The sequence below is a fragment of the Littorina saxatilis genome, linkage group LG2 (genome assembly GCF_037325665.1).
Source record: "Littorina saxatilis isolate snail1 linkage group LG2, US_GU_Lsax_2.0, whole genome shotgun sequence".
Lineage (NCBI taxonomy): Eukaryota > Metazoa > Mollusca > Gastropoda > Littorinimorpha > Littorinidae > Littorina > Littorina saxatilis.
This window is the reverse complement of record NC_090246.1, coordinates 35,013,272-35,026,476: the sequence shown is the minus strand read 5'-3', so window position 1 is coordinate 35,026,476 and position 13,205 is coordinate 35,013,272. Positions and strand designations below refer to the sequence as shown.

The window sequence follows — 13,205 nt, the reverse complement described above, 5'->3', positions numbered from 1 at the left end:
ACACGGCACTTGACATGAGCAAAGTCAAACAGCAGGGCCACCTATGGCTTAAAGGTGAGCAGGCCAGGGGACCAATCAGCTCCCTACAGGAGAATCATGTGACCAAGCCATTGACCAATGCGCCCTAGGGGACTTTGAGGAACGCCTACAACGGTGCTTGACACATGCAATGTCATCAATTACTGAAGGCAGGTCACGTAACAGAAGAGGCATACAAAGCGGCAAAATGTACGTCTGAGGATCCGAGAAGAAATACGGCCGTGCAGCAAAAAAATTCCAAGAAGCAGCAGGACCAGCCGACTCACCTTCTGGGTCAAAAGCTTGAGCCTCGGGAGCCATTCCTACGGCGTACAGGTCCTCAAAGCTGGAAGCACGCCCCACGCCCTTCAGGTGCGGTTCTGTCTGGCGAGTATCGAAGCGGTCGCCAATATCCAGGTCGCGGGCAGAAACAGGTTCCACAGGAACCTCAGGTACCATGGAGATACCTTGGTACAGATTTTCATAGCTGGAAGACCGAGGCACACCCTCTGTCTCAGGTGAGGGTGGCATATAGGGAGCGGATGGTTCTAGCTGGGTCTGAAGGTCGTTGTCTTTTTTCCCATCAGAGTCTCCCCCGAACTCTGAACTGATGTTGGATAGCGAGTTGATGGTGTCTGCTGTGTCCAGCATTTGAATGAGAGCTTGCTCACTGGAGCTCGAAGACTGACTTTCCGAGTACAGCTCTGTTTGAAGTTTCAATTCTTGGACTCTGTGCAAGCCATCTTCCTCGTCAGCTTGTTCTGTTGCGATTAGTGGTTCTGAAGAGCAACAGCAAATGCTTCAGAGCTCCAAAACGGTGCCTACAGATTGCTTCTAATATTTCGTGTTTTCTTTTTTTTAAATTGCCTTTTACAGGTTGGTTAGCAAGAAACAAACGGGTATGAAACATTTTGATTCGGGGAAATATAATTAAAATTCAAAATTACACTTTCCAATTTTGTTAGACTTAGTCGGTAAAAATCATTATTCACTGCAAATAGTCTTTATACTAGTAAAACTCAATCATTAAACAAGAAACTGAGGGCAAATTCATATTACTTAGTAATACAAAGGTGAGAAAAAATTAAGAGCATTTGGTACCTTGGGTGTCTACATGCAGCGGTTCACGAGGGGGTTGGCGTTCACCTTGCAGTCCCAGCATCTCTGTCAGAGCCTCCTGGTCCTGGGAGGCGATGAGGGTGTACTCAGTTGGGGAGGGGGGTCGCTCAGAACCGTTCTCCTCTTCGCTCATCACCTCGTCTGACTCTTCAGACTGCAAGCTATCTCTCTCTAGCTCATCCTCCTCTTCCTCTTCCTCCTCCTCCTCCTGCTCTTCTGGTGAGGGCTTCTCTTCTGGGTGCATGTCCAACACTTGCATCATTCGGTCCGAATCATGAGACGTGATCAGTGTGAAATCTGAAGGTGACATTGGTCGACCTAGAGTATCCATCTGGGTCTGTGTTTCATCGAACTCCTCACGAATCTGACTTTCCTCGTGCTCTCTGCGTGTCTCATCGATAACGTGCTCGATGAAGATTTGCTCTGACGTGTCAACTGTTATTCTGCCCTCTGGCTCAAACTCTGAGCCCGTCATGGTGCACTCAGAGGCTGCCCAGGTCTCACTGCGAGAGGTGTAATCAGACTCGGACATGCGAGAGACAGTGCTTTCTGACAGGAAGCTTTGGGAGCCCGACGTGATATCTGAAGTGTAGCTGCCTGTGATCACAGCTGCAGGCATTCCGTTCTCAGCTGACTCCTCAGCCTCTACGTCAGATGGTGTTCCTGAGCGATCCTGGACTTCGGTAGACGAGGATGGATAGAGGTGGTGATGGAGGCCTAAGTGGTGCTCATCCATCAGGTCCTGATACTGGACGTCAGGCCCAGAGATACTGCTCTGAGCTGATAGCTGGCGATGACTGCCGCTGCCTGGCTCTGAAATGCCATCAACAGCACCGTCTACGTCTGTTGTTTCCGCGACAAAGCCATTGGTGGTCAAGTCCCCACCAGGGGTTAAGGTTTCCAGTTGTTCTTCCAGAAAGCGCTCAGTTCTGTCAACGTATAGGTCTGCAGGCAGCTCAGCTTCTTCCTGATCTTCAACGTCTTTTTGTTCAGTAGTTTCACTTTCTTGGACAGACACTTCCCTTTCCTCTGTGGTGAATATTTCTTTTCTGTCAACGTACAGCTCAGCTTCCACAGACTCTACTTCTTCTTCCTGTTGCTGATCAGCTTCAGGCTTGTCCATTTTCTGTTCTTCTGTTTCAATGTGTTCAGAGGTGGAGGTGGTTTCTGAGTAAGAGACGCGCTCTTCAGTGAAGGTCTCTCGCACTTCAGATGACTGCTCTGCCATGAATGACTGCTCCTGAAGTACTCTTTGAACAGTTTCTTTCGAAATGGTTTCTTCTGCTTCTTCTTTCTCCTCCTCATACTGCTCCAGTCCATCCTCCAGTTCATCGCCCGACTCCTCATGGGCAGTGTATTGTTCCATCTCCTGCATTTCAGCAAGAATACCAGAGACTGGAACCTGTTCTACAACTCTGGTCTCAGGCAAGGGTTCCTGGGCTAAAGACCGAGCCTCCTCTTCTTCAGCAAGCTCTTCTTGTAGTGGTGATTCAAACCCTCTGCCCTCTGGAAATTCTTCTGAAGGAGAGCGGTAGACTTGTTCTTCATCAGGTGATCTGCTAGGTGCTGGTCTCACCTCTTCTGTTTCAAGTTGCTGCTCCAGAGTGAATTCTGTTGTTGGCTGTGCTGTTGGACTGTCTACAACTGGCATCTTGAGAGGTCGGAGTTCTTCTTCACTCTCATCAGAGTATCGCTCATACAGGTCGTCACGGTCGTCGTCTCCTTCTGCTCGTGCCTCAAGGATTTCTGCCTCGTAGTCATACTCCTTGACCTGGTCACCTTCGGTGGTGGTGCCACTGATGGCCATGACGTCATACTCTAGAGGCTCAAGCAAGCCATCTCCGGTCGTGCTGGATGCTTGTGTTTGTGTGCTTTCGCCACTCCTGGACATCGAAGCGTGCAGGTGGTCCTCTTCTCGTACCTCTCGGGAAAACTTGGCCATTTCCTCTGCCTGCCGTTGATCCTCTTCAAAGGTCACACCATAGATGGTTTGTTGCCCATGCTGGTCGGTGTGTGTTTCTAGGAGGGCCTCTGTCAGCTGGTGCTGTGTGAATTCTGTTCTGTCAGTGCGAGAGTACTCTTCTGTGAACCTCTGTTCCTTTCTTTCTTGAAAGTCAATCAATGTGGCCTGTTCATCTTTCTGTTGGAAAGCTTCTTTCTCAATGTCCTCTTCTGTGTATTTCTCTTTGATTCCCCAATCTTCTTCTGTTGGTTCTTTTTCAAAGGTAAAGTCGTCTTGTGTGGGTTTTTCTTCTCTGCTTTCAGTGATCACTCTCTCTTGTGTCAATGTTTCATAAAACTCTTCTTCTCTTTCAAAACGTGACTCTTCAAACACTTCTGTGCTAGCCTTCTCGGAAGCTTCCATTTCTTTTTCTTCAGAACTTTTTCTGTCGAGAGGTACTTCTTTCTCCGCAAGTTCTTGCTCGTACTTTTCAGTCAGCTGTTTTTCTGTTGTTTCTTTCTGCATGAGCAGCTGAGTCCCATCCTCTGCCTCTTCTGCAGTTTCAGAGAGAACGTCTTCTGCATCCCTGTCATCCAGTCTCTCTAGTGCTTCGTCAAAGGTTTCAGCGCCTGCGTCTTCCTCCTCCTCTGACTCGTATCCTGACCCTGCTTCTGTGTCTGTGACCTTGACATCAAGGGCAGCGTATTCTGGTTGTTCTGTTTCAGCTGGAGTCTCAAAGGTTGCTTCGTCCTCCTGTTTTCTCCTTTGATCAATCTGGTAATGCGGCATGAGAGCTGCAGTAAGCGCGTCCTGCTCTTCAATTTCGTGATCAAGCTCAGCATCGTCAGGAGCACTCTCTTCTTTGGCAGAGGATGATTCGTCTTCAGCTTCCTCCTTGTACTTCTCATAGACCTCAGCATCCTCTTCCTCAGACTCATAGCCAGACTTTGCTCCCTGTAACTGGTCATCTGTCTGCAGGGTCTCGGCATCAGTTGCTTGTGCGATAGTGCTGTCTGAATCAAACCTGTCCCTGTTGGCGTCAGAGTCATACAACTGAATATCAGGAACCACCTGAGCAACAGCCTGCTGAAGTTCTACTCTTTCCTCCTCATGGAGCTCCTCTCTGACTTCTGTCTGCTCTTCTGTGCCAAACACATCAATGTCTGAGACATGAGGACTCTTTGTTGGCACGTCTGGCATGGCCTCAATAAGGTGCTCTTGGGTCTTTTCAATCTCCCGCTGAGCTGCATCCATCGGATCAACTTCTTCAGAGGCAGACTGTTCACTGAAAGTGCGTTCTGTTTCTACTGTTTCTTTGTGCGTGGTTATTTCCTCGTATGTGGTCGCTTCCTCTGTTTCAAACTGTTGCAGTTCCTCCAAGATGGCCTCTACAAAAGGCTCAGCGTCTTTTTCTTCCGCCTCAGTGGTGGGTTCTTGGGCTTGTTGCCCCATGTCTCGGGTTTCTTCGAAATGTTCGTGCACTGTTTGCATTTCTTCTCCGAATTCTTCATAGGTGGAGCGTACAGTTTCTTCATACTGAGTGTAGCTCCTCTGCTCAAATCTCTCAGCCTCTGGGAGTTGCTCAAACATCTGTGGCTCATCTTTCACCAGGAAGGACTCATGGTGCTCTGTTTCTGCAAACTCTTGAACGGGTATGGCTTGTACCTGGGCTTCTTCAACAGGTGAAATGTCAGAAATCTTCGCCCCAGGTGAAAGGACCAGTTCTTGTTCTGCTGCTACGCCCTCCACAGTCTCAAGAGAGATCTGGGCTTTGAGACGAGTGCTGTCTACTTCTTCAGTCTCAGCTTGAGCCTGAACTGGAATTTCTTGGATTTTCTCTTCTTCAGTCACACCTTCTGCCACCGATTCGATCTGCTCGTACATTTCTTCAGCCTTGTAGTGTGTCTGTGAGGTCTCAGAGTAGAACAACTGGGTATCCGTTTTGATCTCAGGCTCAACAGCATAAACCGTTTCTGTTTCGACACGAGGGGCGAGTTCTTCAAACTGCTCTTCAAGTTCTTTGTCAGGAGACTGGCAAGGCACAGCCATCTCCAAAGCGTCACCCTCCATCTCCTCTCGAGCCTCTTCCATGATCTCTGTGTAGATTTTGTGCTCGAAAAGCATGTCTGTCTCGTCAGTTATGTCAACGATTTGAGATATTCTGTCAAGGTTAGTAACTGATGGCCTGGAGTCCATAGCTTCCTCTTCTTCTTTCGCTCTCATCAGATCTTCAGGCAGTTCTGCATCTTTAAATGAGCATGCTGCTTCTGAGTCTTCAATCTGTTCGTAAGATTCAGCCACCACTCCCTCTGCTGCCTCCAGTATCCCTTCTTCTGTATGCTTGATGCTAGCCTCCTCTCTATCAAGAGTTTCCTTGATCTCTTCCCCTGCTTCTCTTGTGTCAAGTTCGGTTTCCTTTCCTTGCAGAAATTCTTCTGTGGCAGCAAGCAGAGATGCTGAATCTTGAACTGGTTTTTCAACAAGGTCTTCTTCTGAAATTTCTTCTTCCACATCTACTCCCCCCTCTGAAATTTGCGAAGCTAACGTTGTTTGGTAGTCTTGTTCAGTGATCTGTTCATACTGTTCATAGGTCTCTGAGACTCGAGATTCAAAGTGTTCTTCAGTCTGGCGGAAAGATTCAGAAGCAAATGTGTGTGTTGCATGAAGCTCTTCATACTCGTCTGTTCTCTCTTCATCTGCAGCGTGAACCTGCATCAGAGTCTCATTCATTGCAGCAACTTGCTCTTCCTCGGTCAAGTCCTCTTTCCCTAGAATCTCCCAGTCCTCATCTTCCTCCTCATCTCCCGCTGCGTATAGTCCTGCTTCAGCTCTCATATCATAGTCAGAGGCCTCGAGCTGATCAGACGGTTGGTATTCTTCTTTAGGCAATTCTTCTAAAGATTCTTCTGCTCTGTGCAGCTCTTTCTCACTCACTTCAACTTCGACTGGAGCTTCTTTCTCTTCTTCCTTTGGTTCAAGCTGTTCCTCTGCCTCAGCTTCTGTTTCTTCAGTTTTATGAACAAATTCTTCCTCCTGTTCTTCACTCACGGCTTCAAACGTTTCTTCGGTCTCGAAAGGTGTTTCAGGTTCAACAGGTTTTTCAAAAGTGTATTCCTCCTCCTCTGTGTCGAAAGCTTCTGCTTCTACAGTTCTCTGGACCTCTTCTTCCGTCGGTTCTTCTGGAACATGCACTTGTATTTCTGGAGCTTCTGGGTAGACAAAGTCCCTTTCTTTTTCGAGGATAGGCATATCAGTTTCTGCTTCTGTTCTCTGATCCTGACCCTCCTCAACAGTTTCAGGATAGTCGGCAAGGAATTCCTGGGTGTCACTGATTCTTTCAAAATGCTGCTGTTCACTCACTGTTTCAGCTTGTTTGTGTTCAAAGATTTCCTCTGTGCTTTTATAGTGTGCCTCTTCTTTGTGGAAAGTTTCTTCTCGACGGTGAGATTGTGAGATGAGTTCCTCCGTAGTTTCCTGAAGTCGTTCGGGTGCTTCTCGTTCGACCTCTTCAGCTGATTCTGATGGTCTCTCAATTTCTGTTTCAAAGGTACTTTCCCCTCCTGTTCTTTCTTCTTCTTCCGAGAGACTCTCCTCAGACTCAATTTCTATGCCCACAGGTTTCTGAATCTCTACCCCTTCTTCTTTCTCCTCCTCCTCCTCTTCAGGCTGCTCAGCCGTGTCTGGTTCTGGTGTCTCCAACTGTTCTTTTTCTAAGGCCTCCACTGGAGCAGCATATTCCTGCATGACATTCGTTCTTTCAAACTGCTCCTCTTCAAATCTGTTCTCAGACATGAAACCCATCTCACGTTCTGTTGTTTTCTCAAAAGAGTAGGTCTCTTCAGTGCGGAACATTTCTTCCTGGCGGTAAGACTCTGAAACTACTTCTGTTCTTGTTTCTAGAAGCTGTTCCTCTGTTGTTTGTTCCTCTTCGAGTCTCTCAATCTCCTGTTCTTCAGTTTCCATGAAGCTTGTTTCTGATGAAACTTGTTCTGGTTCATGATGTGCTTCCGCTCCCGCCTTCGTTTTCTCTGTTTTCTGAATCTCTTCTTCGTCCTCTTCTTCTGGGACACAAACTTTGATTTCAACAATATCAACATAACTCCGCTCAACTAAGTTTTCTTTTTCTTCCTCTGTAGTAAGCTCTTCTTCTGTGACTGGTCCTGTGATTTCAGCTTCTGGTTTTTGAGTTTCGTCGGCAGTGACCTTTTCCTGGTATTCCTGAATGTCACCTGGTCTCTCAAACTGAACTTGTTCAAAAATCTCCTCAGTCTTGACAAGAGTTTCAGCATCTTCTGACGTTTTCTCCGAAACGTGAATCTCTCCCCAGCAGAGCTCTTCTTGGTAATGTTCTGAGACATCCTGAGCTTTGGTGGGTTCTTCAACTTCAAGAGCAAGGGATGGTACTAACTCAGCTTCAGGGACTTCTTCTGGATCAAAAGGCTTTTCAATGTCCTCTTCCTCTTCATCTGGGGTTAGGCAGACAGCTGCCTTGGCCTCGGGAACCTTCTCAGCTTCAAAGGGTTCCTCAATGACCTCTTCTTCTTCTGAGACAAGGCAGACAGCTGCCTCGGCCTCGGGAACCTTCTCAGCTTCAAAGGGTTCCTCAATGACCTCTTCTTCTTCTTCTGGGACAAGGCAGACAGCTGCCTTGGCCTCGGGAACCTTCTCAGCTTCTAAGGGTTCCTCAATGACCTCTTCTTCTTCTTCTGGGACAAGGCAGACAGCTGCCTCAGCATCAGGAACCTTCTCAGCTTCCAAGAGTTCCTCGATGACCTCTTCTTCTTCATCTGGGGTTAGGCAGACTGCTGCCTCGGCCTCGGGAACCTTCTCAGCTTCAATGGGTTCCTCGATGACCTCTTCGTCTTCTCCTGGGACAAGGCAGACAGCTGCCTCGGCCTCAGGAACCTTCTCAGCTTCAATGGCTTCCTCAATGACCTGTTCTTCTTCTTCTGAGACAAGGCAGACAGCTACCTCGACCTCGGGAACATTCTCAGCTTCAAAGGGTTCCTCGATGACCTCTTCTTCTTCTTCTGGGACAAGGCAGACAGCTGCCTTGGCCTCGGGAACCTTCTCAGCTTCAAAGGGTTCCTCGATGACCTCTTCTTCTTCTTCTGGGACAAGGCAGACAGCTGCCTCGGCCTTGGGAACCTTCTCAGCTTCAAAGGGTTCCTCGATTACCTTTTCGTCTTCTTCTGGGACAAGGCAGACAGCTGCCTCGGCCTTGGGAACCTTCTCAGCTTCAAAGGGTTCCTCGATGACCTCTTCTTCTTCTCCTTCTTCTGGGACAAGGCAGACAGCTGCCTTGGCCTCAGGAACCTTCTCGGCTTCAAAGAGTTCCTCGATGACCTCTTCTTCTTCATCTGGGGTTAGGCAGACAGCTGCCATGGCCTCGGGAACCTTATCAGCTTCAAAGCGTTCCTCGATGACCTCTTCTTCTTCTTCTGGGTCAAGGCAGACAGCTGCATCGGCCTCAGGAACCTTCTCAGCTTCAATGGGTTCCTCAATGATCTCTTCTTCTTCTTCTGGGACAAGGCAGACAGCTGCCTCGGCCTCGGGAACCTTCTCAGCTTCAATAGGTTCCTCGATGACCTCTTCTTCTTCTTCTGGGCCAAGGCAGACAGCTGCCTGGGCCTCGGGAACCTTCTCAGCTTCAAAGGGTTCCTCGATGATCTCTTCTTCTTTTTCTGGGACAAGGCAGACAGCTGCCTCGGCCTCGGGAACCTTCTCAGCTTCAAAGGGTTCCTCGATGATCTCTTCTTCTTCTTCTTCTGGGACAAGGCAGACAGCTGCCTCGGCCTCAGGAACCTTCTCAGCTTCAAAGGGTTCCTCGATGACCTCTTCTTCTTCTTCTGGGACAAGGCAGACAGCTGCCTCGGCCTTAGGAACCTTCTCAGCTTCAATGGGTTCCTCGATGATCTCTTCTTCTTCTTCTGGACAAGGCAGACAACTGCCTGGGCCTCGGGAACCTTCTCAGCTTCTAAGGGTTCCTCGATGATCTCTTCTTCTTCTTCTGGGACAAGGCAGACAGCTGCCTCGGCCTCGGGAACCTTCTCAGCTTCAAAGGGTTCCTCGATGACCTCTTCTTCTTCTTCTTCTGGGACAAGGCAGACAGCTGCCTCGGCCTTACGAACCTTCTCAGCTTCAATGGGTTCCTCGATGATCTCTTCGTCTTCTTCTTGGACAAGGCAGACAACTGCCTGGGCCTCGGGAACCTTCTCAGCTTCAAAGGGTTCCTCGATGATCTCTTCTTCTTCTGGGACAAGGCAGACAGCTGCCTCGGCCTCGGGAACCTTCTCAGCTTCAAAGGGTTCCTCGATGATCTCTTCTTCTTCTTCTGGGACAAGGCAGACAGCTGCCTCGGCCTCGGGAACCTTCTCAGCCTCAATGGGTTCCTCGATGACCTCTTCTTCATCTGGGGTTAGGCGGACAGTTGCATCGACATCGGGAACCTTCTTAGCTTCAATGGGTTCCTCAATGACATCTTCTTCTTCTTCTTCTTGGACAAGGCAAACAGCTGCCTCAACTTCGAGAGGCTTCGCAGATTCAATGGTTTCCTCTATGATCTCTTCCTCTTCTTCGGGAACAACGCAGACAGCTGCCTTAGCCTCAGGAGCCTTTACAGCTTCGATGGGTTCTTCAATGATCTCTTCCTCTTCTTTGGGAACACCGCAGACAGCTGCCTCAGCCTCAGGACCCCTTACAGCTTCAATGGGTTCTTCAATGATCTCTTCCTCTTCTTCGGGAACACCGCAGACAGCTGCCTCAGCCTCAGGACCCCTTACAGCTTCAATGGGTTCTTCAATGATCTCTTCCTCTTCTTCGGGAACAAGGCAGACAGCTGCCTCAGCCTCTGGAGCCGTAACAGCTTCGATTGGTCCTTCAAAGATCTCTTCCTCTTCTTCGGGAACAAGGCAGACAACTGCCTCAGCCTCAGGAGCCTTTACAACTTCGAAGGGTTCTTCAATGATCTCTTCCTCTTCTTCGGGAACAAGGAAGACTGCTGCCTCAGCCTCAGGAGCTTGTCCGGCTTCAATGGGTTCCTCTATGATCTCTTCATCTTCCTTTTGGACAAGGCAAACCGTTTCCTTGTCTTCAGGAGCCTTCCCAGCTTCAATGGTTTTCCCAACGACTTCTTCTTCCTCTGGAACAAGGCAGACAGCTGCCTCGGCCTCAGGAGCCTTCTCAGCTTCAATGGGTTCCTCACTGACCTCCTCCTCTTCAGGAACGAGGCAGACTGCTGCCTCTGCTACAGGGATCTCTTTGGCTTCGACAGTCTCCTCCATAATCTCTTCTTCCTCTTCTTCAGGAACAAGGCAGACGGCAGCCTCAGTTTCAGGAGCCCTTTCAGCTTCAACCATTTCTTCGAAATCTGTAGCCTCTTTGTACTCAGCTTCGACAGTCTCCTCCACAATCTCTTCTTCCTCTTCCTCAGGAACAAGGCAGACTGCTGCATCGGCTTCAGGGGCCTCTCTAGCTTTGAAAGTCTCTTCAATATCCTCTTTTTGAAGTACGTGATGGACTGCAGCCTGTGCCTCCAGGTTCTCTTTGGCCTCGATGGGTTCCTCGGTGACCTCTTCTTCTTCTGGAACAAGGCAGACTCCTGCCTCGGCTTCAGAAAGATACTCTGGTTCGATCGTCTGTTCAGAGATTTCAGCAGTCACTGGGTATTCTTCAAACCGTTCAGTGTTTAGTTTTTCTTCTGCTTTCTCGAACTCTTGCTCCTGTGGGGAAACTGCTTGCAAAGCTACCACAGTCACAGATTCCTTGTGCGTGATGTCTTCATATTGTGCATACTCAACTGCAGTTTCAAATGTGTCGTCCCTATAAGCCTGCTCCTCAGCAGAAAGTTCTGTTGGAGCGACTCCAGCTTGTAGCTCTGATGGCATTTCTTCCTGAGCTTCAACAAACTCTTCAGTTTCGTACGGTTCTACTGTTCTGTCGCTTTGGAGCTGTTCTGTACGTACTTGTGATTCTTCGTAGTATGTCTCCTCAAATGTCTGTCTCTCTCTTTCTGTTTGGGGTGCTACTTCAGTCCTTGTTTCAAAATATGTCGGAGCAGTGTCATACATTTCTTCACCTTCTTTGACTTTGAACTGTTCTGGAATCTGTTCAACCACTTCTTGTTCCGCTCTTGTAAAAAGTTCTTCTTGTTGGTCCCTTTCTAATTGGTCCTCCTCTTCTTGGTCCTTTCTCCAGTGGTCTGTAATGTCGGGCTCCCCTTCCTCTTCCCACTTCTGAGCGCTAGGTACAGGGCCTGAGCGCTCCTCTTTGAGCACTGTTCTCTCTGTGAGAACTGTTTCTTTCTCTGTGACTACGATCTCTGTTCTGCGGTAGTCGTCACCAAAAGATCTTCTCTCAGTAACAGTGCTAACCTTCTGGACGACTGGTTCTCGAAATGTGTCATCAAACTGAGCTGTAACAGGCCTCTCCTTTGTTTCCCAGTCTGGCTTTTGGTCTTCTGCCTCTTGTGATGAAGAAACTCGTTCCTCGTAATGGATGGTGGTCTCTGGTTGGGTGATCTCTGTGGAAGCCTGGGTAAACCTCATGGACTCCTGCGTAAATTCTGTGGCTGCCTCTTGCGCCAGTTGCTTATCTGCATGTACCAGCCCATAGCCGATCCAAAGGAAGGCATTGAGAGAGGGAGAGGGCCACAATATTAGTTCACTATCGTTCTAGCAGCTACAAATCACAAGCAATGAAATCAATTTGAGCACACAACATCAAAATAGAGTTCTGAAAATCAAATCAGAGAAGAGTTCAACAGTGTAAATCAAATGAAAATCATATCAAGGTTTTGAAATAAGTAGCAAGAGACGACTAAACTGATTTGACAGGATACAGCCTATTTGACTAAGTAATTCCAACTGCTATAATGTATCAGCTAGTATACATTAACATCTACAGATTTTAGGAACACGACATCGCTAAAATTGGTATTATGGTGCAATATAAGTGAAAATACAATTAGTTTTTGCATTTAAATATATCACATGTGGTTCGATTACATTACAACACTATAAAACAGATATAATCAAATCACATCTCAAACAAATGTCTGATGATGAGAATGCCGATTGTAGTCTGAAAGTGTTCAGGAAAACGCTTTCAATGCAAACATGCCAAATTCCAAGCATTTGGTTCATTTTTATGTCCCCTCAAACGTATAGTTTTCTTGCTTGATTGTATATAGTATTTTCAAGTTTTGTCCCAAAAGCTCTGTTTTCCTGAAGACTGGTTGATGCTGCAATGCATGAGGATGAAGAAAAGGGGTCAGAGATATTTACCATGCTAGGTGAACACCATCACAACACCATGCAAAGGATGATCACACAGAGACACGTGCAGATTGACGACCCATCTCACACTAAAAACAATGGAACTCAAAACTCGATACAAGAACAGAAATCACTTCACAGTAAAACTTAGGACTGCTTGACAACACAACACCGCGATACAATGTCAAAGTGTGACCAATAAAACACGACGCAAAAGGAAAAATAAAATTACGATAGTTAAGTTAAAGAAATAAAGAAGTAATCATTTTCTTTCACTGAACAGACACCATAATTATAATTTCTAATAAAAATAATACTTCTGCAACTAAAGAAAATACTGTGAAAATACCCAAACATTCGAACAAAATAAGAAATCCAAAACATTTTTAATAACCAGCATATCACTTATTTTCGTGAAACAAATGTCGAAATCAAAACAAGGAAAACCTGAATAACAGATAATACTACAAAAAAGGAATCTCTGGTAAATTTAAACTGTTATTAAAGGTAAAAATAATAAATTTAAAAAACAAAATAAAAATGCAAACCAAAATAAATGCATAAAAGCAAGCAAATCGAGATGTTGAAATGAAAGACACAACCTGCTCAAACTAAAGTTAAAAGGCTTGTTGGTGCTGTAAAAACAAAACAAAGGCGATTTAAAATATCTGCTTCTGCAACAAACATTGTTCCAATTAACAACATAATACTAATCTGAAATAAAAAGAAACGATCATCAGTGCTCTAGCATATCTTTCATGCAGAGAGTAAGGTCATAACAATAACATTTTAAAAATCAGCCTCGACAGAAAACTTATACGCTTATTCCCATCGTTCTTTTATGATCAAAA

The 13,205-nt window shown here is 46.9% G+C and overlaps 1 protein-coding gene across 1 annotated transcript in view; it reads right to left on the bottom strand.

Moving 5' to 3' along the window:
• Window positions 1-13,205, bottom strand: part of LOC138952780 (uncharacterized) — a 219,007-nt gene that overhangs the window by 22,659 nt on the left and 183,143 nt on the right. Inside the window, exons 74-76 of the mRNA XM_070324514.1 lie at window positions 9,046-11,751; window positions 1,120-9,013; window positions 306-797 (exon numbers count right to left, since the gene is read on the bottom strand). Of these exons, the coding sequence (XP_070180615.1) occupies window positions 306-797; window positions 1,120-9,013; window positions 9,046-11,751 (11,092 nt within the window). The remainder of the gene's footprint in view (window positions 1-305; window positions 798-1,119; window positions 9,014-9,045; window positions 11,752-13,205) is intronic.